The sequence below is a fragment of the Fulmarus glacialis genome, unplaced genomic scaffold, assembly GCF_000690835.1.
Source record: "Fulmarus glacialis isolate BGI_N327 unplaced genomic scaffold, ASM69083v1 scaffold26941, whole genome shotgun sequence".
Lineage (NCBI taxonomy): Eukaryota > Metazoa > Chordata > Aves > Procellariiformes > Procellariidae > Fulmarus > Fulmarus glacialis.
This window is the reverse complement of record NW_009191330.1, coordinates 62,890-89,674: the sequence shown is the minus strand read 5'-3', so window position 1 is coordinate 89,674 and position 26,785 is coordinate 62,890. Positions and strand designations below refer to the sequence as shown.

The 26,785-nt window shown below is 37.7% G+C and overlaps 1 protein-coding gene across 1 annotated transcript in view; it reads left to right on the top strand.

Moving 5' to 3' along the window:
- The window catches only part of TEKT5 (tektin 5), a 27,888-nt gene continuing 1,103 nt past the window's right edge, over nt 1-26,785 (top strand). Inside the window, exons 1-6 of the mRNA XM_009586665.1 lie at nt 1-565; nt 1,948-2,027; nt 3,695-3,765; nt 5,466-5,609; nt 8,796-9,018; nt 24,157-24,311. Of these exons, the coding sequence (XP_009584960.1) occupies nt 1-565; nt 1,948-2,027; nt 3,695-3,765; nt 5,466-5,609; nt 8,796-9,018; nt 24,157-24,311 (1,238 nt within the window). The remainder of the gene's footprint in view (nt 566-1,947; nt 2,028-3,694; nt 3,766-5,465; nt 5,610-8,795; nt 9,019-24,156; nt 24,312-26,785) is intronic.

Sequence of the window (26,785 nt, the reverse complement as noted above, 5' to 3'; positions counted from 1 at the left end):
ATGGAGTTTCTGGGGACCACGCAGGTAGCCAGTTACTGTGGCACCAAGAAGAGCTGCCTGTTCCCGGATCTAGCTCCCACCAGCACGACCAAGGACACCTATCAGTCCTACTACCTACCAGGCTACCGCTACCTCAGCTCCTGGAGGCCCAGTCTGCTTCACAAAGTGGTTTCGGTCCCTCCCAGCTCTGACAAGCAATTTAATCCTACTGAGCGGCCGCCCACTATTCTGCCTGCAGCACGCTCTACCCTGCATGCCCGCTACAGCACTCGTGACTGGCACCACGCGAACATGGTTCAATTGAAAGGCTCTGAAGCCTCCAGGTACCGTGCTGGTAGACTGAACGCTGATTCAATGAGACTGATGCAAAATAAGGATCAACTGACTTACCAGATGCAAGATGACAGTAGAAGAAACCTAGGAGAGAGGATCTCTAACATTGATTTCTGGAGATCTGAGCTCATCTATGAGCTAGAGTGTCTGCTGAAAGAGATCCAAGCCTTGGAAATAGCAAAGAAGCGGCTCGAATGTGCTGCAGATGAAATGGAAGGGCCACTGAAGGTAGGTTTGACATAGCTAGTAATTTCATGACTGTACTGCAGAATGGGTAAAGAAAATGGCTTTATCTCTGTTGAATACTAGTATGACTTTTACTGTTATCAGCAAGACAGATCTTGGTGAGACATTACCTTCAGTAAGAAGGAAACCTGTCCACCATGGGCTTTATATACAAAAGTCATCAAAGGAACCTACTGAGACACTTCTATATCCTCTTTTCCTTCCTTTCGGCTTGAGGCTCCAGGAGACCGGTCAGCTCAGTACATTACAGGAGAGCAGAAGATGGCCCTCTAAGCTGCAATATCCCAATATTCTTATCTAGATCTGAATTTTCTGCTATTGCTTGGTGAAAATAATATTTTCACTTAGGATAGCATATAATTTGTGCCACATTTTGAAGTTCTCCAGAATCTTAAAGGCAAATTAATTGCAACAGAAAAAGCCACAGTAATATAGCGTCAATGAATGATGCTAGCAAAAAGTCAAAACATGCAAGAACTAGAGTCAAAGTTCTCTCATAAACATCTGGAGTATTGCTAATGGAAGCTATGTCTATCAGAAATGTTTCTAGGCAAGTACAAATAGAAAATCAAAATTCAGTATTCAATGACGACTTTTTTAGTTGTCTGTATCTGTACTGATTCAGAGTGGCAGGCTGAGGATGCTTTCTATTCAGGGAACATTTTCTGCTGAAAGGCTTTGTGCCAGCTAATGCTGTTTCATTTATTAGTATGGTTCTAAACAAGTCAATGAGACATTAAGAGGACATTAAGAGACATTACTACCTTGCTATATATATGTAGTTACTGAACAAAGAAAATGAGATGGATAGTAGTGATTGCTAAATCTTTAAGAAAAAAATATCAAATAACATCTTGCTAACATATTTGGAGGAAGTTATATTGGATGTGTATGAGCCCCAGCAGGTTAACTGAATTCCCTATTCAATGACTGTAGTTATGCAGTCATTCTCTTGCATAGGTATGAAACTTCCAAACTCTGGCATGGGGTAAGGGAGGATGAGGGGAGACGAGACTAAAGGATTTTGCCATGGATGAGTGTAGAACACCACAGGTGTTTTAATCCACACAATTTACAACAAAGCTTGGGCATGTTGAGACGTAGGCCTTGCGGCACATTAATAAGCAGCTAATCAAATGGCAGCTATGGTGGCAGCTAATCCTTAAAAGTATTTAACAGGTAAGTAGGAATGAGCCACTAAAATGGATCAGTTGAGTGCAATGAAGCCACCTCCTATTCTGTTCCACCCTCAATAGATGGTCATTACTTGACATGTCAGCTCAGTGACCCCTTCAGCAAGGTTCAAGGTCTCACTCCACAATGCAGTACTGAGCCTATTACAATGTTCCTTGGTTTGCTTGCAGATAGCCCTAGAATGCTTGTACCACCGTGAGAAGCGGAAGGGTATAGACTTAGTTCATGATGATGTGGAAAAGAACCTCATAAAGGTAAGATCAGACTTACTAGTTTATTTTTCAAACTGTGGAAATAATCCAACTAAATATTTATCAGGGTAAAAATATTGCAATGATTTCTTCCCTTCATTCATTTGGAAGACTGAGGGAGGAAAAGAGGAAGAAATTTGGGAAAACTATATATATTGGGGATAGTTAATGTTCTAGTCACCCTTCCTGCAGCAAAAGGAACAGCCTAGCATCCTTGTGAGGTCTTGTCCAGTTTTATCTTCCCTGATCCTATAAACCAAGGTAGAAACATTTCTCAAGATTGTTTTCTGGACCATGGTCTATAAAATCTCTGAAGTTCTTAGGGCTTACAATATAAAATGCTGGTTTACTGCCTTGCTATATATATGTAGTTACTGAACAAAGAAAATGAGATGGATAGTAGTGATTGCTAAATCTTAAAAAAAAAAAAACAATCAAATAACATTTTGCTAACATATTTGAAGGAAGTTATATTGGATGTGTATGAGAACAAAAATACTAGGAAAGAACATTATGGGACAATGGCATTGCTTCAAGCACTTTTCTGGATTAGTAAATTACAGGAAGATGTGCAGACCACTTGGATAACCAAGTGGTTCAGTGCCTACAGCCTGCAACTTGGAGTTTTAGAGTTTTAATGAAGAATTAAGGAGCTAATATATATTAGCTTAAGTATTTCAGCACTTAATTTAGCATGAGAATTCATGGTAAGATGAAATACTGCTAGATGTTCCACATGAACAGATGAAAAAACTGTTTTTTCAGAATGAAAAATAAAGGCTATTTGCCTGATCTCCCCCAAGCACTGCTCTGACTATGGAGCAAGCTAGATAGTGACAATAAAGGACAACAAAGGCTCATTTTGTAATAACAGGAAAGCCAGTTCTAAAGTTGCTGTCACTCCTACACATACTATACAAGTACAGAGACAGAGCCTGTATTTTTAACTTTGGGGTGTCTTAATGACTTCCACATAGTTTAAAACACTTTATTCCCTGTTTCAAAACTCACAAAACTGTACACACTTAAGTAAGAGGGTATGTTGGATTAAACCAGAGTTTTAAAAATGGACAGAGACTGGAATACCAAAACATTATTTGAGGGACCGTAATTACCGTGTTTGCATAGTTTTCAATGTGGTTGGTTTGAGTATTTTTTATTTATTTTAAACTGAGTAGAACCTGGCTTTGAATTTCTTTGACTAATATTTATAGTTTTGAAGAATATTATAATATACTTCCTCAGGGAGCCTGTTTCTGAAATCAGATATATTTTCAACCTATTCCACTATTAGCAAAATATTTGTATTGTTCTAGAAAAATGTAGAAGTAGTTAGAGAGGGTAGTTTAATGGACTAAGGTTCATGTTTCATATCTTCATTATACTTAAGCCAAGCAAAATTTGACTTTATGTTTATTAGAATGACTCCACCCAATAAAATCTACTAACATGTTTGATATAATATAAAAAGCCATACAAAACCAAGTCAAAAGGTACAACTTTGTAGCACTGAGGAAGAGAGGGACCAAACCACATCCTTTCTTGACCTACATTGCATTTGAGATATGAGAGATAGTTGCAACACCTAGAATGCAGGGAAAAAAAGGGGTAAATTCACTAAAATAAATTAAGTTTGATGAAAGATTGACACTGTGTATTTTCCACTGTAGGAGGTTGATGTATTCAAGGACTGCCAAGAAATATTGACAAAACTTGCACAGAAAATCAGTCAACAGTTGGGGTAAGACTTTATATTTAATTCCTGTTTTAAAGATAGCAAAGCTGAATTCAGTGTTGGCTAGTATCTATAATGACAGATTGAAAATAGCAAAGGGAAAATCAGAGACTTAGCCTGTTAGATGCTCATTGCCCTCCACTTCTAATTCTTACCAATGATAGAATTTGTATGTTAAACTGCAGAAGAGCAATACTTACCATTTAAAGATGACTGTGACTCAATTTTTAAAGTCATGTTTAATCTGAAATCCTTCATTAAAATTAGGGACACCAAAATTATAGCTTAGTTGTGCGACTGTTGCTATGTGGCACATTGGCGTGAAGGTCAAAGGGAATTTTACTTTTTTTTTTAATTACAAAACTAAATTCAAAGGAAAATTATTATTGACAAAAGAAACAGGAATCTAAGCACATCGTAAGGTATGAGATGAGTTATGGAATGGACTTAAAATTATTTTTATATATACTTATATATGGTTTTGTTATGGGAGGCTTTGGAATTTATTTTATTTCTTTGAGAGTACACAAATATCCTAGTAAATGCAAATTATATTTAAGTCTTATCATTTAACTAGGTAAAACTATTCTGAATACAGTGTTCTGTCAACTACACAGAACTCATACAAATGTTAAAACGTGAATCATGTCATATGACATGACATGATTCTGAAAAGAAACAGTTCAAGTACTCACAAGGAAGATAAAATTGTATAGTTCATGATTAATACATTATAGGAGAAAAAGGCGTAGGTAGATTTTATAAATGATTGCTCTTATTAATGGCACTCAGGACTCACATGAGTCCGGTTAGATGCATTTCTGCAGTTCATCCCACTACTGTAATATATTGGGTATATGATCAGATAAAAGCTAAGTTCATGTTTGGTGGCATGAGTTCTGTCTAGCTCTTTAGGCTGGCATTTCTGGTTACCTTTGACTCAGTTCTGTCACCACATCAGGCAGACCGACAGTAATGCCAATTGACAAGTACATCATGAAAACAGCAGTATTTGCAAAAAATGTCAATATGTCTGCTGTCTCCCTGATGTACTGGAAAGCAAGACATTGATTCTTTCTTCATCCGTATTACTCCCATTCCAGCCCAAGGTCTGCCAGGCCTTCCCGCTTTTGGAAAAGCCAAAGGAGATTAAGTTACTCCAAAAATTCTTTGTGGGTAAGAAAGCAGAGATGGAGCAACATATTTCCCTCCTCGTGATCGAGATGAGCAGAAATATTTAAGCAGATTTTCCAGTGATGTACAATTTGAATTATGCTAAGTGAATTTGTCCCCCAAATCAGGAGAGATGGGAAACCACAACTCTGGTCTGCCTTTTTCTTTCTCACTTATAGCTTTGCTAGCATGAAGGTTATTACTGAAAACCTCCTCCCTTTTGCTCTGAGGCTTTCCTTCATGCCACACAACAACTACCTGTTGTTTTTCACCCTTGTGGTTGTCTGTCATCAAAATGACAAACATTACTAAATGCAGTGAGTTAAATGCAATTCTTTGAGGAATACTTGCTAGAGGCTAAAAGGGATGAATGGTACAGCAGCTCCCTCTAGCTAAATTACAGCGCCAAGCATTTTCAAGCCACTGTAAATGCCAACAAACTATAAAATAAAGCATTGTAGGAAGCTAATGAAAGCAATTAGCTATTTAGCACAACAGCATTAAAGGTGGTTCAGATTCTTTCCCCTTCACAGCATCAACAGAGATGCACAACATGCCCTGGAGCAGGATCTTTCTGACAAAAACTCAGCCCATTTTATTGATGAGAAGTGCTTTAACCTGAGGAACACATCAGACAGCATCAACTTTTACCATGGAGTGGAGAAAGCAGATGGGACGTGAGTATGAGTGGCTAGAAACTGGTTTTTTCCCTGCTCCCTGCTGTAAGTAAGAGCCCGATTACAGCACAAGTCCTAGCCTTATCTTTGAGAAGTGATATAGGAAGAAGTGGCTTCTCTCTCTGCATGGCCCTGTCTTTCCTTGGTGTGAAACCCTCCATCATCCACAATCCGCAATGCCTCCTAACAGCTGCCATTGTTGGAGGCCAGGCAGAAGCTGGCAGTCTGCAGCACCTACAGCACTGATGTGCGGTGAGCTGTGTTTTTCAGCGAGGACGATCATTTACAACTGTGTTGCAGCTGCCTCCTTGCCCTCAAGCTCCTTTCTGCAGATGTCTCCCTTTGGTTTTGATTTATACTGTTTTGTGGCCTTCAGGTTTTAAAACCACATCCAATCAAATTAAAATTCAGTTAGGGTGTGCAGTTAAGTGCAATGTGGTAAACAGCATGCAAGCGTACATCAAGGACTATGTATGTTTTCTGTAAAAATAGCTTGGGTTATTTGGAAATTAGGCCATCAAGCTATACAGAGATATGTATTAAACAGGATGATCAAAAGATTTGGCACAGCTTTAGCATTACAGACTAGACTAAAATTACTGAAATAAAGTGTCCCAATTGTATACAGTTTTAAAACTGTTTATTCGTAGTGGCCTCATCAAGACCTGCATCCAATACAAAAGCAACAGCAGAAGAAAAGCAGCTTGCAATAGAGGGCAGTGTTTTTGTGCTAATGACTTGTTAGTTCCCTTATCACTCTTTAACATAGCAATATTTGAATGGTGAATGTACTCCACAATCTCAAATGATAATGACTCTGTCTTGTTGGAAGGAGGAAAAAAAAAAAAATCAGTATTATTTGTTTACTTATGTTCTGCTTTTCATTAAAAGATCACCTCATTCACTACTGAAATGAGGGCCTATCGGAAGGAAACTTGGCAGGCATTCTGCTGACTGTAGTAACACTACCTACTTTTAGGATTAGCAATGAGTAAAATTATTTTTGTCAGCTCTGGTAAAAAAGCAGATTCATGCAGATAAGTTTTACAGCCCTCTTCCTTTCTCACCAGCTGTTATCCAAAGAAATGCCATTTTTCATTAACATTTTCCTGAAACCATTTGGCAGACTGAGACATACCTGCAGCACTCGGGAGCAGAGCAGGTGTTTTCTGCCTCAAGAGAGCCAGCTGGATAAATTACAGTCTGAAAAACCAATGTTAAAGAACAGATTAAGTAGTAATATTTCAGATAGTCAAGCTAGAAACCCACTTGGAAATTTAATTTTCTGATAAAAATATGAATATAATCATCAGAACATAGAGGGGAAAAAAAACCCCAAACCAAATACCCTGCAGAAGGTACACTGAGATTGTTTGAATCAGTAGCTGTAAGTAATGTCTGCTCAGGTTTAGTACACTGATTTATGCACTTTACTATGGTATCATGTTGGCTACCTGAAACTGCCTAAATAAATGTGTGGCACTAAGGAATTCGAAGTTGTTTAGGAAGATCAATACTTCAGTTTAGAGAGAGAGGAATGCCCTATGAAAAACTGAAAAAAAGGGCCCCTGCAAAAACAAGCACTGACAAAATTAACTTTTTCTTTTTGCACCCCTTAATAGTTATTCTCAGTGTTCAATTAAAATCTAAATTAGGGACCTGTACCTGTGCAGAGTTTAACGTACAGGCATAATTCTTATAAGGAATTTTTGTGTGGAGAAAGAAGTCTAAATGCAGGCAGAAGTTTGTCTCAGTGTTTCAGCTTGGCAAGTAAAATATCTGTACCTTTTCCTAAAATACGCTAAATATTTCTGGGTGAAGAGAGAAGTGACCTAGTAAGCTAAGCAATGCATTAAAGAAGGTGGTGAATTTAACTCCAAAGAGAGTACCTTATGCTGCAGCAGTTTTCAACGTTTTCCAGTTTGGAAAGACCCAAGTCTGGGATTTATGTTCATAATTATGTTAATTATGATAATGAAGGCCATCTTGAAGCTTGGACACAAAACCAAGCATCCCAAAGTTTGTTCATGTACAGGACATTGCAGCAGGAACATTCACAGGTGGCATTTTTCAGTGCAGGAGCCCTATATTCAGTCTTTCTCTGACTTCATAGTCAGCCCATATTCATAGGCTTTTCCATAGCAGAGCCGTTTCTGCTTGTCTCATAGATATTACTATGTAAGCCATGTAAGTTAAAGCAGGGGTATACATTTTAATACATGGAGAAGTAAGAGGATGGAGATATTTATCCAAATGACATAGAAGGACAATGTTGGGGCTGGGAGAAAATTCCAGTTCTCCTTACTCCTAAGTCAGTGCCTTATCTATTTTCCTGCTATCATTCCTTCTGATGATGAAGGCTACTAGGAGTTCAGAGCCACATACTTTATTATATAGTATTATACAGGGCATACATATCTCATGAGGTAGGGCTGCTCTGATAGCAGACCAGAGCTGTCTGAAGAGCTGTGTGACAATCCTTTCTCCTTTGGTTTCTTGCTCATTTTCCCTAAACTAGGTTGGGCTCTCATGTTTTCTGGTGGTTAGTGACACACAACTCAGTTTCCCCAGGATAAATGTTTGGATTCACAAAAGTAGATGGTATTTGAATCTAATTTGATGGTGTGCAATATACAGGAGATCATACTAAATAATTTAATAACCCACTGAGGCCATAAGCACTCTGAACCTTGACACAGAGAAATGTGTCAAATTTCAGCTGAGATACAGCAGGTATGAACTCAGACCATCACCTACCTAATCTGTTAAAGACAGGAAGAAGCTACATTGTTGGTATTCATACCTGATCCTGAAAAACTATTTTTAAGCATCAATAAACAATTCTTTGTACAGTAAAACATAAACCTACTTAATTTGGAGTTGATGCCAGGGCCACTAAGACCTTTAGTTAGCAGCTACAATATTCAAGCAAGCCATAGAAACTCTATCGAAGCAACAGCTCTCCAAAATCTTCACTCCTTGTTGCCAAATCTGGTTTGTAGAGGAAAAAAGAAAAAAAAAAGTGGGTATGAAACCCATAGAATCACCTGATGTATGTGGTTACACAGTTTGCACAGTTCAATGGATGAACACTTAGTGTAATTCAGTGTAATTATCACCAAACAGAAAATAGCTTTCTTAAGCTTTTATTTTTTTATTTTCCCCTTACTTTAAATTTCTTACTAGTATTTCAGTTCCTTCAACATGGGCTAAATTCAGTGAAGACAATATCAGGTGCTCTCAACATGCAAGGGCCAACTCTATCAAGCTCCGAGAGGATGCAGAGGTTGGACTGGAGAGCACATCTGAGGAGATGTGGAATCATTTCATCAGTACCAACTTGGCCTTTAACAATCGTATTGCTGAAGTAGCTGATTCAAAGAACAAACTCCAAGCACAACTGGCCAAGGTAAGATTCACTAAGAGTTGGCAGCTGCATATTGTCTTAGTTGTACCTGAAAGGCATAGAAATCTCCAGTGTTTACATCCTTCCTGAATAAGCACCTCCTCAAAAAAATATACCTGTATTACCTGTCTTCAAATGGTGCATTAGAATCACAGATGGCCTGAGAAGAGCTCACTCAAAGACAGGCAGACTGACAAGATGACAAGGTTTTACAAGGAACCATGCAACATCTGTCTATAATCACACACCGATTATTTTCATTTGCAACTTACATGTCTAAAGTGGGGAAAGATCTTAATGTTGGTTTTTTTTTTTTTCTTTTACATTTATAGATGATATTCCCTGACCATTTCCTGATACAGAAATAGTACATGAATTATTTTTTTTTTTGAACAGTGAACTAACTTTGGAAAGCTTGCACTAACTGTGCAAATAAAAAGGCCCACAAACAGCAGCACATTTACCTGTTTTAGAGGAAGGCGAGTAGGTTTTTGCACTTTCATTTTGCAGCAGCAAGGGAAGAACCCTAAATTAACTAAAATTTAAAAGTATTTACACAGAGAATGTCATTAGTCTACCTTTGACACCTAAGTTCCAAGTTTTCCTCTCCCTTTTGATAAATACATTTCCACATCTTTAACCTGAATTTTGGACTGGTTGTGATCAGAAACAGCCTGATATTTCAGAGTGGGTCAGACAGTGAACTTTTCAAACATTTGTTCTGCCTTTATCTTCATATTATACAAAGCAGAAATGGCACAGAAGGAGACAGACCTGTATTAATCTCTATCTGCATTGCCTTTTCAGTGAGTTTGCACTGAAATAAGTGACATGTTGGAAGTGTATTAACTGAATTTTAAAATATACATTCTGAAGTTAACAAGAGGTACTGCCTTTGTACTGATAAAATCTTGTTAAGCTAGCAAGACTCACTGTGTTACTTTCATATGACTTCAGCCAGAGTTCAGAAAGTTCTTCCGTTAAGACTCTTTCTCTTACAGAGGAGCCTCCTGTTCACTCATTTGTTTCAATGCACATTTGGAAACAATAGAGTTTTCCTGCCATTCTATTTGCCATAAGTAGTTTAAGACGTTTTCAGTTTATTTTTAGGGACTCTTAGGAAAGTGCAAACTAACCAGCTAAATACGTGTGAAGTCACAGCACATAAATTAATGTTTTCTTTTTTTTCCTTGCTTTTAAAGCATGAAGGATGTTGAATGTAGTTTTTTGTGTGTTTTAGATTGTATGTGATCTAGCCAACTACAGCATTTTATCCCTGAATTGGCCATCCATCTAAGTTTCTCATGGATTTAAATCTATGAACATTTGCTTCACATTTTGCATCAACCTTTTCTAATGCTTTTAAGTGCCCCTTTTATAAAACAATTTATAGCATAAGGTTGCACAAGGTGCACATAGACAATCACAAAGTGCATTGTGAGATATCAACATACAGGCAGGGATTGTGTCATGGAGTCCAGCTGAAACTATGACAAAACTGCTGACAACTGGTATATAATGGAAAAAAAATACTGTAACACCATTAAATAGCTATCTGGAGAAACTCGACTAATGATATTTGTATAAAGAACAATTAGCTTGTATGGTACACATGGATGAAAAAAGTATCAAATAAGATTGCACTCTATGAACTAATGCTGCTGTTGCTGCTGAGTTACTAGTTAGCACATACATATCAGAGATGCTTTACTCATCACAAACTCCATAGTAATGTAGTTACATCAGAATAACAAAATGCTAGAGGAGAAGAAAATCACATATACTGGTGAGGAGTAATTCAGGCTAGTCAGTGTTGTCAAAGAAAAGGAAAATACAATAGGTTTATTGAGCAAAACCATTGCTGGTTAAGGTGTGGGTGAAGTTATATTCTATAAGTCCTGTTAATTCTCTTGCTCATGACCATACCTCAAAAGGACAAGAGGAAGGAGAAGGCAAATGAGGGCAGAAATGAGTAAGGAGTGAGTGCTCATTTAACAGTTACCTATAGGTAAGCATAACAGAGTACCCTTTCTTCTTTCTCCAGGCTTGCAGTATAGTCTGTAATAATCAGGAAAAAAAAATATTGCTAGGATATGCTTTAATAAGACAGCCAATGTCTGTCTTTTAAATTCTACCACACTTCTGTTCTTCCATTGGGATGTGATTATAGTCAAATGCAGCTACTACTGTTCCTGTTCCCTTCATAGCTAATAGCAATTAGACAACAGGTGCCATAATTTCATTTTTTGTGTTTAAAAAAAAATCAGTCAATCTTTCGAAGCCTGTTTTTGAACTGACTTCTCAAGCAATGAATGCCACTCTCAGAGACATCCTTCTCTCTGCCAAATTATTTCCCTAGCTAAGCAGGCTAGCTCTGTAAAATGAGAGGAAAATGAGCATAGAAAAGATTTGCTATCTTGGAACCAGGAAAAGCTATTAATTTAATGAGGCCTGGAGCCCATTTTGGAATGAAAAATACTTTTCTGATTTGTGAAAAAGCAAAATCTCTTCCAGGCAAAAAACAAACAAACAGCCTACAGGGAACCTCCTGCAACCATTTGTTTCTAAAATCAGTATCCTGAAAAAAGAAAGAATCAAAAAATACATAAAAGAGCAACTAGTGTGAATATTGTGATGATCTAAAAATGATCCTACATTGAAATGGCACACTTTCTTCTGTTTCTATCACTTGCACATAAAAGATTGGCTGGTTAAAATTACAAACCAAATGCCTAATGCCTCAGCTTGTGGTGCATGCTCTTTAGAAACATAGAGCACCAGGTAGAACAGTTCGTCTTGCATTGTAGATTTCATCTATTGGCCCTGGAAAAATTTAGTTTTCCTTTGGAACTAAGCTTTTGTAAAAACTCATCTAATTAGACTTAAACTCTGGAATCAGTGCGCTGTACTAGGGTCTGTCACTGATACTGTGGTGGTGATTATGCTGTGTGCTATGGTTAGCATTTGTCATATATATGTACTTAAAATGTTTCTCCTTGCCTGAATTTTTTTCATATTTAGTTTATTTTGCCTATACGTATAATGGCTTTATGGCCACACGTTTACAGTCCTGACCTTCTGTGCAAGAATGTCATTGCTTCAAACCTGTTTTGGGAAATCCACTACCAAAAGGAACATGGGCATTGCTCTGGTAATGATCTGTTGGAACATTCTTGCATTGCTGTAATCAAACGGTGAAGGGCCTTTTTCTTCTTGCCTTTCTTTCCCTTGCTTGATGACAGTATTATATCACATGTGAGATTATGTGAGCAGAGTGCTATTCATTTATCGCTTGGGAAACAATAAACAGGAATAAAAATACAGGAATGAACAAGATTTAGTTAGTTCTGATTTTACCCAGGCAAGCTAAGGAAATCCATGTGCAGTTTGCTATACCAGTTACTTCTAAAGAGCTAGGATTTTCCCCTTAGTAGGCACTTGCACATATTGCTTCAAATGCCTTCTTTCCTGGGTGCCATTGTCTGCAGCAGCCCTTCACAGGACTGTTGTTCAGGAGAAGGTTGCTGGGTTGACATCTTAGTTCAACAGTAGTTGATAACAGTTATGTTATCGAAGGCTCTACATGAACAATCTACATCAGTCCTTCCAGCACTTTCTTCTCCTCCTAAGTACCACCAAGTATGTATTTCTCACAAAGTGTAAAGAAAAACAGTGATCCATTATTATTCTGTTTAGTTTTATTCTAGGATATTGTCTTCCTTGATGTCTAGGCAAGTGTGTTCTATATACCAAAAGATACACAGAATGTATTTATGTGATGAAGGTATCCTGTTTTTACTTCTATCAAGCATTATGCTAGGAGTTTTGCCAAGACCTTCTCCATCAATGACATAATGTCTTCATTTCAGGTTACAAACTGTAAAAGCCTCAGAGTAATAACTGCACAGCAGTCTATCTGTTTTTATAAGCATTTTGTCTGCTTCTAGTACTGCTGGTGGACTTGTACCTCAGTTTCTAACATGTTCCTGCACCATTTACCTTGAGTTACTGAAATACAATTGAATAATAGACTCCAAGAATTTTCCTGTTGTAACTGATTGAGGTTCTGTCATACAATTTAACCTAGGTTCACACTATAGAGTGTTCACACATCATATTTAGAAGGACATGAACAAAATACAGTCTTCAGAAAAAAACTTCAGCTAGTTTGCCTTAACCTTACACACCTTCCAATCCAGGTAAGCCAAGAGATGCACCTAAGAACTTCTCCTGGTAGGCATTTGAAAAAAAATTTTTGCTCCTTAAATAACTTTCTCAAACTCCAACATTCAAGCTGCTTGGCACACAGCCTTTGCCTCTTTTTCATGTCTAAAACAGTACAAACAAGATCAAATGCCTTAAATTTCTAGTCAGACAACACACATGATGAAAACATTCACACACTATCATTTATAATACATATTCACCTGTCCCATCACATTTTTTAACTCTAAACCTACACCAATTTGCATTTAATTAGAGGGGTGGTTTAGCAACTTACAGATGTGTTGTTTTTGGGCAGATCCTATGTTTTTTTACCCTTTATTCTACTTGGAGTTTGGTCTGAATCCCAATACTGAATAGGCTCCAAATTCAGATCAAATAACCAAGTCAGCACAAGGGAGGTCTCCAAAGAGCACTGGTTGTCAGTGATTCCCACTTGCTTTTCTGCTGCTCTCTGCTCTCACTGTTACTTCATTGATGTACTCAGGAAATTTTCTGAGTTCTCTTCATTTCAGATTTTCATTGTCTGCTATTTGGCTTTTCCTGCCTGCCACTTCTTTTGGGGAAGCTGACTGGTGAGGCTGACAAACCCCAAGTCTATCAGAGGTCTGGGAAGTGATTTCCATAGGGGAACTGTAAAAAAGGATTAAATTGCTTTTGTATAATTATGAACAGGAAACTATCAAATGCAGAAGGGAAATACTGTCCTTAAAAACTTGTTTTATATGTGTCCCTGCCCAGTTCACTGTAGAGCTTCTATGTAAAATTATTCCCTGTCCACTTTTGCTTGATTTTCTTCTAGAGGACTAAGACAATTTGCCATCTTTACAGTGGCAATCAAACTGAGTATGTGGGAGCAAGGGTGTGGTATAAAGCCTTTCCTACTGCAACTCCAAAGCCCGAAGTCATCACAGCTGCAAGAATGATTAAAGGACTGGAAAGCAAACAATTGATAGAATAAGTTCCTCAACTTTCTCTTTAGCAGGCTGAAAAAGGGTGATGTTAGTAGCACTAGATGACACTGCTTTATTTAGCTTATCCAAATAACAGTTGGCAGAGAACTTGCTAAGTCCACAAGTACCTATACAGAAGAAAAAAGAATCATAATAGAAGACTTTTTGCTTAAGCAGACAAAAGCAAAAGAAGAATCAGCGGCCAGACAAAAGCCAGACAAATCTAGATGGAAAACATAAGCACTTATTTTTCAGAGCAAAGGAATTCCTCACTGCAACAGCTTACCACAGATAGATGGCTTCATTAGCGCCAGGAACTCAAAATGAAGATCGCTCACTATTCTCTCTGAAAGCTCTGCTCTCTCTGCAGGCACTGGCTTACAAAGAGAAATTTCTACAGGATAGACTAGTGACCTGCAGCAGGGCAGACTTAGTGCATAACTAGACTTCTTTCTGACCCTAAGATTAAAAATGTCCCATTTCCATTTCTGTCCCAACTGCACAAGTCTATGATTAATTTATCTTACTTGATTCAGGGATGAATCTTGGTCACAACAATGCGAGGTTCATCCAGAATTTGGATAGCAGAACCCTGGAAATACGAGGTGCTGGAGGCAGAAGCCCAGAAGCCCTGGCTAGGGTTAGATCAAACCAAAGAAGGTATTACAGCTCCACTGCGTTCCATCATCGCTGGGCTCACAGAGCATGTGGTCGTTTGGGGATGCAAATATTCTGCAAGAGTCTAATCACAATGTATGACTCTGGTCAGGCTTAGAGCTGCTCTAGGACCAGATTTTTAGGCTGGTGAACAGAAAATATAGCGTACGCAATTCAATATAGAAGAGGGTGGTATGTTGTCGTCAGCGTGCTTCAAGAAACACTCGTTTATGCCAAGAGATGTTATGGTAAATATCTTTTACATTTGGTGTAAAAGTACACAAATCTTTAGGAAAAGAAGGAAAACCTTTAATCATGGTGCCAGCCCCTCATTAATATGTTTGCATCTCTTTTCCATAAGGTTAATATTAACAGGAATAGTTACCTTGGCTTCAGTCTCCTGGAAATAACCAATAGGACAGGATGTTTACGTACATTAGCTCTGGGAATCAGTCAGACCAGACAGCAAGTGACATATTTACATAGTCCAGTATTTATACCATACATAAATAGCAGATTATCTCTGCCAGCTCCAACACCTGTACCGTACTCAGAAGTGTTTCTACGCCCAGAGGCAGTGCCCAGCATCACCTTCCTGCAAGCCTTGCTATTCCACTACCTGGGAGCACAGGGATCAGAAAGATGCTAGAAAAACAAGTATATGTTTAGTAAAATCATGAAAAAATAACACCCATTCCAATAAACAAGCAGCCATGATTCTGAGTATTTCCACTCAGTTCACTGAGAATGTGTGCTTTTAGAAACAGCTCCTTTTTTTTTTTTTTTTACCCCTCGGGTGTAAAAAAAGGCAGTATATTACGTCAATATACGATGGAAATTAGCTCTCCTTTTTGCCTGGTATATTTTTATTTTATACCTGAAGAGCCTACAGAATTTTGTTTTAGGTAGTTACTCCATCTCTTAAATATTACTCCCTCAGTCTCTCCATCCTTCACACATTGTTTTTATTAAACTTATTTATAAATTTAAGAAAAAAACCTTTCCTGTCTTAGCAACTATTGAGTATGTTTATATGATGGCTAGAAGGAAATATTGAATAAGTTTTATATTTACACAACTTTCTTCTAATTCAAGGGATGAACCTACTTAATTTTATAACTAGCATAAAATATAGAACGAAAGCCAGGAAAACCTCAGTGGTGGTAAAACCAGAAACTGCCTACCAGCCTCTGAAATAGTTTTCAAACTTCTTATCTGAGAAATTCTGAAAGGAGCCCTCCTACGGCTGTTGAAAAGGACACAGCCTGCTCTCTGAACAGGAACATAAAGAAATACTAAAATACGATGGGAGGTGCCCACGCACAAAGCATGCAGGAGAGGTGCAGCACTGTTGTGCGCTGCGGGAAGGACTATGTCTATAGCAGAGGCAGTACTTTGCCTGTGGCATTTGCCCCACAAAGGCTTTCATCTCAGACCCCAATCTATCCTCACATAACTGTTTTAATACATTGTTGTTGATCGCTTGTTTCCCTTCCTCTTTTTATGCCTTAAAATCTCAGTTATTTACAGTTTTTCATGCCTGTTCATGGTGGCTGGGTATACAGTTAATCTTATTTAATACTGGAACCTGTTTGAGAATAAAGTTTTCAGATGATTAATGAACAATGACTCAGAAGCGGTTGGGAAGGTGTGTGCTGGTTGGTGTAGGCAGCTCAAACTTGCCTGGAAAGACCTGTTTGAAGGAGGAAATAGTTATTTAAGCTAGGAATAGACTTTTGCCTACAAACCAAGAGAAATTACAGATGAAAGCTAAGGCACTTACTTGAAGACAAAAGCAGATTTCTCTTGCCTAAAATGGTTGCTTAATCTCATGAAATCATAAAGACTTGCATAGACTACATCAGAGTATGAACTACGGGCAAGTAAAGAAACCATGTAGGAGAAGCCTGGCTCCTCAGCACACCATGCAGCAATGCTCCATGTCATGGATTAGCCTAGGGGGAAGATGAAATGAAGAAGGCTGGAGTTATTATAATCAAGTGACAGCCATTGCACATCAGGATGTATTCAGATTGTCATGAATCCAAGTGTCTTTATTTGCAAAATAACAGAAATCTCTTCTCACACTGAGGGGCACTCAGCTGCTAAGTAAAGGCAGCCTGGATGAATGGATGTCAGACTTTGCTGGCATTGATATAGAAGGTAACTTCTTTCTGCCACAACATTTACGTGTGAGAAACTGAAGTGGTTGCTACTATTATTGCTCCCTCCCCTGCAACCCATCTGCAACCAGGCAATTCATATAAGCTTGGCAAAGGCAACAGGAATTAGTTCAAGGCAGCAGTGCTCATATATATTTATAAAACTGTTCCTTATTCTCAGAAAGGGCTGTCTTGCAAGAAACAGATGGACATATGCAGTAGCTTGTCTAGAAAAGAAGCATCTTCAGGCTGCAAAGGGTCATGAGACAAATACATTGCATTGACTCTATAGTCAGGGCAAATTTAGCTTACCATGACTGGGTTGAAGCTTCATTAATGACTAGAAAGAATCTAATTCCTGTCAAGAATCAATGTTATAGAGCAGCTGCATGAGCCATAGCAGTTTCTCTCTGGCACCATCTCTTTCTAGGGACATCTCTCTATTAAAGGGATGTATACCCTTCTCTCAGATGAGGTAACTTGAGACAAAACAGAGCATGCACAAGGCCCAAACTGCTTGTTGCTTGTTTTACTGTTATTCTGACCAGGTTTAGCAAAAATACATTAATAACATAGCACTTAATTTTTTTCTTCTAAATGATGATGCACTCTAAAATTGCTGGTCCTGCAGCATCTGAAAGCATGATACAGTGTAAAATGAAGGGCAAATACAACAGAACTCTGATGCTTATTCTTGTTCTTCTAGTTAAAAGTGTAGCAAGGAAGTAAGCAAAGAGTTAAGCTTCTTTTGTGTATAGTTATTGCTTCCTCTGTTATTTTGAAAATATTTTAGAAAATCCAGGCCAAGTTAAATGATCCCATGTTTTTCTCCCCCTTTAATTTTAATAAAGCTGTTTTAAAATAAACATCTTGTACATTTTTAGGACCAGTGGAAAAGTTAAATAGAAACTGATTGCATATAAGTATGAAACTGATTAGATTATTTTCAGAGATTAAAGTAAAAAATGCATACTGGAATTCAGTGGAAGGAAGGTTTTTGTAAGATTATAAATTGTTATACTGACCAAATGAAAGGCCCAGGGTCCCTGGGTCCTCTGTTTCAATCTATGCTGAATAAACCAATCTGTGTAAGGACACAGATTAAATGTCCAGATGTATATTTAAAGCTGCCATTGTTTTAAAAGTATAATATTTACATTCTGATAGTTTCCTCTTTTCTGTGAAACTGTCATGTTTAAGACAGTTATAAAGAAAATGTTGGGGATTTTACAGGTATCCTTTGGCACACATAGAACTTAAAATATGCTTTAGCTTTCAGATCTGTTGACTGAATATGCCAGCCCTATTCCCATTGTTATAAAGCTTTATAAATAAAAGCTTGCAAAATTCCCAAATCTGGACCAATCTCTCCACTCCTGATACATTTGATGAATTGTACAATGCATCAGTTTGAAGATATTTACCCTGGGCACAAACTAAACCACTGCTTCTCATAACTATGAAACTCAGTCATCCCATATGAGTACACACAACAAATGCGCAAAAGTTACTGCACAAAAGTTAGAATGATTCTAACTCTGCTTCAACACAAACTATCTGAATGCATCACCTGCTGATATCACATTTTGTTGACTGTGATTTTTTTTTTCTTTTAAATGTGCTTTTCTTTTTTTCTTAAAAGATTCCTGGACTATTCCCCACCACCATCTGATTAAAAACAAAACAAAACTTGATAAGTCATAAAACAGTGACCTGCAATTAAGCTTCAAAAGAAACAAACAAACCCTAGAAACAACAAGAGCAAAGGACATTGTAATCTCTATCAAAAATTTGTCTGTGACATGACAGTAAAAACTGTCAGGTCCGAATCCATTTCAGATTCGAGATCTGGGTTATACTTGTAATCCAAAGATTGCAAGATATCATAGTTTTACTTTGAAATGATGTGGTCATACACCCTAAAATTAATTGTGAAATCAGTCACAATTACACTATTTATTCAATTAAGTAATGATAACCACAACAAATGTAACTTTTACAAAATAATTTGGATGAAACATGGAAATTTGATTTAAAAAAAGTTTTAAAAAACTGAGAGGCAAAATATTAAATATAAAGAAATTCATAAAATGAGGAGGCACAAGAATGTTCCTCCCACCATATTATTGGGCTGCTGCTTTTTGCATTTGGATACTAAATGCTAAGCAAACCTCAGAAACAACAAAGAAACAAGGATAGCTGTCAGACTGTAGCATTTTAAAATGCTTATGTTGTACATAAGACTCCCCTGATTACGTGATGAAACATGTGTGACTTCAGTGGCTCTTTCTCTCGGTCTTACTGTATCCAGCCTATAAAAATCATGTTTTTGGTGAAGTGAGAGAACAGTGAGAGCAGAGTTTTCTACAAGCTCTCAAGAATGCTGCAGCACAAAACTTTACTCATGTCCTGGAAGGGAAAGTTTCCGGATGGGCAGCTGCCTGAGCCAATGCCTCACCATGCTCTTTAGCAACACGCTACTCAGCATTTGTTGTTTTTGCTTCCTGCCTTTGGAGGTCATCCAGAAATGACGTAGACTGGTGCAACACTATCTGGTGATCCTCCCCACCAATCCGTGTATGTATAGTAAATTATCTAAATCACTTTATCCAATGTGCGGCCAGAATGAGTAATTGAAAACTGTTTGTACAAAGCTGCTGCGATGCGTTGGAGCTGGTTCCCCTGAGGCCATTTTTCTTTGTATGTCTTAAATGATAGTGCTTTTAAAGAAAAAAAAAAAAAAAGAAAGAAAAGATTTGAGAACACACAATGAACCTAAACCACATCCACTTACATGCAGCCAAGCAGGGCTTAAAGATGGATGCATAGTTTCACATTTGAATTTTGAGTTCACAGGCAGGTTTAAACAATATTTTTCTTCAGCGAATGAATGAGGGGTTTGCTCAGTAGCACTAATCAATTGCCTTGTTTGTGCATAATGTGCTTGCAGACTCCTCCTACCTTTATGAGCAGGACACCAGAGCACCTAGTGAAGTCGTGTGGCACGAGAGTGTAGTTCCTGTACATTGTGCTGACACAAAGTGTTATAAGGGTTGAACATAAAACTGATTTTTCCGTGTCTTTTAGATGAAAGCTCTTTTCATGACTAATGAACTACTGGATTCTCAATAGAGAAAAACGTTTTCTATTTAGACTTCAGAGCTTGCTCTTTTCGAAGATTAACATTGTGTGAATTTGCGGGCTGTGCAAGCTCTAATAGTCACTTCTAGATACAAGACTACTATTATCCTATGTAAGTTATATACCATTATTTATGGGGGAAGTGCATACATGACTTAGTATTCTAAAAAGAGAGGACAATACAGTCTCCTGCTTCTGTGTTACTATGAGAACACCTATGTGTTTGCTATGTGTACAGCAGGCAACAAGTGCTGTAAAGCAACAGAAACAAACCTCAGGTTTGATGGTTACCAACATTCATTCACTTGAAACATTACTACTGAATTTGAAATACATGGGTTTGTGGTCTGGCAGTTGTGCTTGCACTGTGGCCACATATGAATGCATTAGAAGAGGACTGAGAAAAGCGTGGGTTCAGAAAACCACTCTTCTAAAGTTGTCTGCTAGCTGAGCTTAATGAAAATGGCCTTTCCAAGAGACTGAAGACAGTTTATACGTGGGCAATTTGCTCAGCATTGTCTGTACTAGAATCAGCTTGTTCCTTCTGCATCTTAAAAAAAGATCTGATATGTAATTTATTTTTTCATGCAAGCAGAATGAAAGAGTAAAGGGCACCCAACCATTACAGAAGCATTGTCATGTAGTACTGGAATGGCCATGGTTTGCTACACGCAATCCGTATATAACAAGGATTTGTGGCAGAGGAGTGGCACTGTTACCTGAAATACTGAATACTACCAAATTACTTCCCTAGTCCTCTTATAAATTTGTGTAATGCTTCCAGAATCTGCTGCAGTATGTTTCTGTGCACATGCTGTGTCCCCTTTGATGGCTTCCTGCCTTCCTTCTGTGTGTGGAATAAACACGAGATACCCATACTGCTTTCAAAGAAAAAGAGGGCAGGAAAAAATTTCTCACAGAAAATATTAATTTCGTCCTCTTCTCTAACCTGATTAGAACAATTAGCACTAATTAAGTGTAAGAGAGCTTGTAACCTAACTCCACTCACTAAATTGATTAAACTGTTTTGATTCATATTATCACAGGTCAGAAAGTATCAGCACAGTGACTACATTACACGCTTACCATAACACGAGTGCATTTGTGAACTGCAGCATTGCTCTGGGGAGCTGGTTTCACAGTCATGGTTCATTTCTAACCAAGTGCTCTGGGCTGCTTTAATTGTGCTGTTTCATCAATAGATTTGCTCCACAAAGGTGAATCACCATTTCCACCTGCTGCCCAAGAAAGAAAGGGTTATTACCAATCAAGTTCAAAGTCTGAACCAGAAAGGTCCTACCCAGAATCTGAACCGAGAGTGCAAGTCCTCTGTTCCACCATAAACAGAAAACAAATAACCCACTCAATCCTTTCTGAAATTGAGGCAATAACTTTGTCCAATTCTTACTGGGCCAAGATACATGCTGCTTTGTTTCATTGTTTTTACTTTAAATTACACTTTTTATTAAAAAGAAAGAAATCTACTTACAACTTGCTCCAAATTGTAAGTAGAATTAATGTAAGAGGCCAACATCCTCACAATACCCCACTGCAGGTAACAGAACTACACCACAGTGAATTTGGCTCACTTGCACACAGCAAGGCGTAGCATGGGAAACACCGCTGTATTGACAGAAGCTATAACATAAACACAGGAAAGGAGGACCCTGCTAAACAGCGGGTGACCTCTAAAAGCACTGCGTATTCTTTGCCTCACAGCCTTGGTACGTCCCCCCAGGTTGATGTTTTTGGTTAGCAATGAAAGTGAACAGTGGGAGCAAAGGATAGGACTGACAGGCTTGTAAAACTCTCCCGGACATACGTCTGCTTAATCACCAGCAGCCTACCTAGGAGCTAGACCTCACCTTTGTCATGTACAGATGAACACATGCTGGATTCTCTTATGGACGTTATAAATAGCAGAGTTCTGACAACAGCACAAACTATTCAAATTCTGCTGCTGAGCAGCAGAGGACCCAAATCCTCGGTGTTTTCAGGGAAAAGGAAGGATGTGGGCTTGATGCGTAATGAAGACATTTAACTTCATTAAGTCTCTTTCACTTGGTTTTTATTTATAGAAATTAGTATGTGTAACTGGTAAAATTGTAGACAAGATAGAAAATGATGTATTTTTATCATAAGTAGTCCCTCTGCAAAACAAATAGCTACCAAAGCACACCTGCATAAATATTGCCTGAGAAACACAGGTAGTTTACAGTGATTATCTCATTAAGAAGGAACCACTGCAGAATGAAGTTACAGGGAGAAATTTACTACTGTTAGCTTCACTTTCTTCCATGCTGTGTTCCCAAACCAGATTTTTTTCCCTGCAGTCTATAAGCAATTAAAGCTTCTTTTTGGGTAAAGGTGCTCTCAGGCTAGCTCTGTGAGAACCAACCTTGGACCCAAAGGGCTCAGCACAGTGTGGAGACCTGGCTCCAACTCAGTACAGTCATGTTCATACACTGCTGCTTCCGGGTCCAAGATGATTCACCTACTGGAAAATTGTATTGCTGTAAGTGTTGAACTGGTTTGGACAGCGCTAGCCAGATCTTTCACATTGCTTTACTATATGTCAACAAGCCCTTAAGGATTTGGACTGGAGCGCAGGTTCCTGGCATCCTTAACTCTTTGGGTTTTGTCTATAAATAACCTTTCAGCAGCAGGAAGTAATTGAATTTTCAAACCACACACATCATTAGCAAACCTGGTGCAGCTTAGTGTGCAGGCAAGATCCAAATAGCAGCATAAGCAATTTAAATCACATTACACCATTTTTAATGGTTGTTGAAATTCAAGTTGCACTGATTTTAGTACGCTGGCTGAGAAACTACATTAGTTCAATTTTGTTTTTTTTCCATTTTAAAGCCGTCTATAGGAAAAGCTTGAATAGGTTCACCAAATTGGTTGTAATGAATCCTGATAAATGAAAGTAACATAATAATCAATTGGCTGGGAAATGTTACCTGAATATAAACATTTTCTCCCTTCTTTCTTAAGACTGAGCAAAGCTTTTCCTTTGCAAATTTTTCATACACATTAAAACATGTAAGAAGCACTTATAGGATTCCCAGGTATAATACGATCATATGATAACATGCACTGCAACTAAAAACTATGCTATACTAATTCCATGGGCATCTCCTTTTTGGTGATGTTTCATGCCATATCTTCTCCATTTACAGAAAATAAGCTTTTAAAGGAAGTTGGTCTTCCCTCTACAGCTCCCAGTGGAGTTTTCAAAACTTTGAGAAGTTATTTTCAGTATGAAAATATGACTTGTGTTCATGTGTTCCTGCAGCAGATCTCCCCAAAACACTTGGAGTATGAAACAATTTCAGAGGGGACATATTTGATTACTTGTGAATTTTTACGAGGCAAAAAGAAATAAGAATTGAATGAAGGTTTAAATGAAAGTGGCAGGAATTTTACCTTTGCAACATGTTTGTAGATCAAGCAGCAGATTTTTTTTATTTAGGAGAAAAATTAGATAATGAAGCAAAATGGAAATAAGTCCGGGTAGAGCTATAAACACTGCCTCTATGAAAATGGTTTTATCACAAAAACATGGTTGGAATTTCCTCCATCACAATAATTCAGTGCTTCTCTTCTGCTTGTAATAAACTTACATTCCAATTTGCATACAAATTTCTTAATTTCATAATAGGAAAGAGATGGTGCATTTCTTAGTGGAAGTTGTTTGCCTGTTTTCCAGGAACAACTTCATTAAATGCTTTCATTTGATGTATGATTGTACAGGTCCCCTCCTTCTAGCTCTCCTATGAGCTTTGATTACCATATCTCCTTTTAAAGAAATGGCAAGATCAAGCCAACATATTATACAAATACATCCAATTGATGTGAGTTTATAGTAATCTCCTCCCCTAAATTAAGCAAAATGACACGCCAGAATGGAAGCAGTTCTAATAGGAGTGTTTAAAAGCAGGGGTGAGTTCTGATTTTGTATGCACGTGAGGCTCACAAAAACATTCTGCTTTGTTCAGATACTTCAAGAAATCTTCCAGACAGAAGATACAATCATGTTACTGGAGAGATCCATAAAGGCTAAGGAGTACCCCCTGAAAGTGGCTCAGACCCGCCTGGAGGGAAGAACTAAACGACCCAATATAGAACTTTGCCGTGATGCACCTCAGTTTCAGTAAGTAAAGGCCAGACTACTCCATCCCTTCTTTCATCAGCCACTCAAGAAGGGGAAATTTAATCAGTGTGAATCAGTTTGATGAGATTAGAATTGCATTCATTACATTGCATACAAATTCTGGAAGAAAGTAGTAAAATCCAAGTAGCTATGTTGAAATAATATTCAATGTGTGTAGTTGCCTTTAGAGTCCCTCTCCCAGGACAGTTAAGAGCTCAATTGCTTGTTGGTGACTGATATCTTTTGGGATTCAGTCTCATGTCCAAGTTGGGACTTAGGAATTGATTTTAATTCTGTTCTGTATGAAACACAAGATTTCACTTCAGGAAATACCTGATTTTAGAAACATGTTATCCCAGACAAAATTCTGTCTTTTGATGCAAAAAACTATCTAATGGTTAAGCTCCTTAAAAAGTTATTTGCAAATAAGAATGAGGCAGCATCTCTTAACTGCCTCAACTAATTTTCAATTATATAGTGCTTCCAGTATAATCTTTGCACAGGTTAGCTCATTTGGCATACATTTTGATTATATAGCCATGGGGACTTCCCAGCACATGTTGGCATCAGCTTGGTGATCCCTGTGCTATGATCCGTTGTGTAGTGTGTATTGTGTCTTTCTGGATGTATGAGAAGATGTCCGAGATACTAGTCTTCCTTCCCTAATGACTGAGGAAGAGTCTTCTGAATTTTAATCCCATTTATCTCCCTCCAATCCAGTTGGAACACATCAGTGTTCCAAAAGAATCCTATTGAATATATCTTATTTAAAACACCGTCTTCAAAATAATCTGGGGAGTTGGGGGGGTGGGGGGGAAGTTCTCAAGAAATACTGCACCAGGGTTCCTCCCATAGCTGGAGTGAATTTCACAGTCCAGTAAGAGAATTTTGCGTATTTTTATTAAAATTAGAAAACTAATCCCTTTTTATTTTTGTCTCTAGCAAAATCCCACTATATACAACAGCTTCACATACAGTGAGATTAATGAAGTACATAATCCTTAAACTGAGTATTTATGTTATTTTTCCTAAACAGTGTTTTATCAGCTCAGAAAACTTCTGTTCAAACAAGAAAGGGGCAATAAGTCATAGTTTATTGTACTGGCATCTTTTCACTTTTTCTAACTCCTTAAAACATAAATTGTACAATGCGATATATCTTTTTTCAGCCTCATACCTCCTGAATTGGATCTTCGCATTTCCTTTGGCATATCCATATATTAGATTTCTTCAACTTCACACTCTGCTCTCCCCATCCATTCTGTCACAAAATATTGTTTCAGATCTGAGTTCCTTTATATCCATTTGGATAGTTTTATTCATATGGCTTTTCATATCACATAAATCGTGCCTGTTTCTAGATGCAGGAGTTCACCTGCGAGAAACCAGAGAAACTTCCAATTGCACTAGAGCATCCACTTAACAGTTACATTTACTATGGGAGCAGATAATTTGCCACTTCAATTAGGTATGCAAATAAGTTAGTATCAGCATTTTATTTAAAAAAAAACCAGAACAAAACAAGATGGCCTTAAATATAATGCACAACTTCAGTCTTATACTCACTTGTTCTCTCCCTACTTCCTCGCAGAAGATCTCTTCCACAAAAATGTTTGCAGCATTATGATTGATATCAGTCTGGTCAGCAGGATTGCATGTATTCAAGATATAAAGCTTGTCCGATTTAGGACGAAAAGTGTGCTGAAGCAGCGTCACATTATCCCTTCTTCTTCCCCCAGTTGCCAGTGATGCTGTTGATGTTCCAAAGGGTCCTATTAAAAAGAGTTTGGAAGCTTCATTTGAAGTCACTAGAATGTCAGAATGTCTTCGAATATTTTCTTTAATTAGAGTGAAAGGACATTAATATGACATACTTAAAAACAAAAAGTACATAGGGGTTCTGAATCAATCTAACTTCTACTAGCTTATAGGTTATATAAGAGCTTCACAAGCTGTGGCACAGCTCTTCGGAAGTATTTTAGGCTTAACATACATGCAAGTTTTCTGTCAGTCTAATATGATTTCTAATATTTTAACCAAAATGTTTATACAAGTACACTATTTACTAGATGTAGTTATATTGACAGATAATTATCATCTCCTGTTCTCCTTCCCCCAACGCATATGAATTTTGCTCTACTACAGCTCCCTAATCCAGGTTAGGGATTAGGTTATTTTGGATGCTTTACCTGATCCAAATCATTGAAGGTTATGTTCATCATAACTGCAATTAGAAATAGAAATTCTGACATGGTATTTGAAATTTGGACAATTTTCTATCACAGTTTTTGGCTGAGCTCACATCTCAAATAAAATGTATTTTCTTAGAGACAAAATCCTGTCTGAGAAAGTAAAACCATTTGCTAATTTCATTTTTTAAGGATTTTTTGCTTTTAACTAATTTAAGTGTATTTCTTTCATGTGGTTTAAAGCAAGAAAGATTTCAGCCCAATAGCTCAACTCTAATAGGGAAA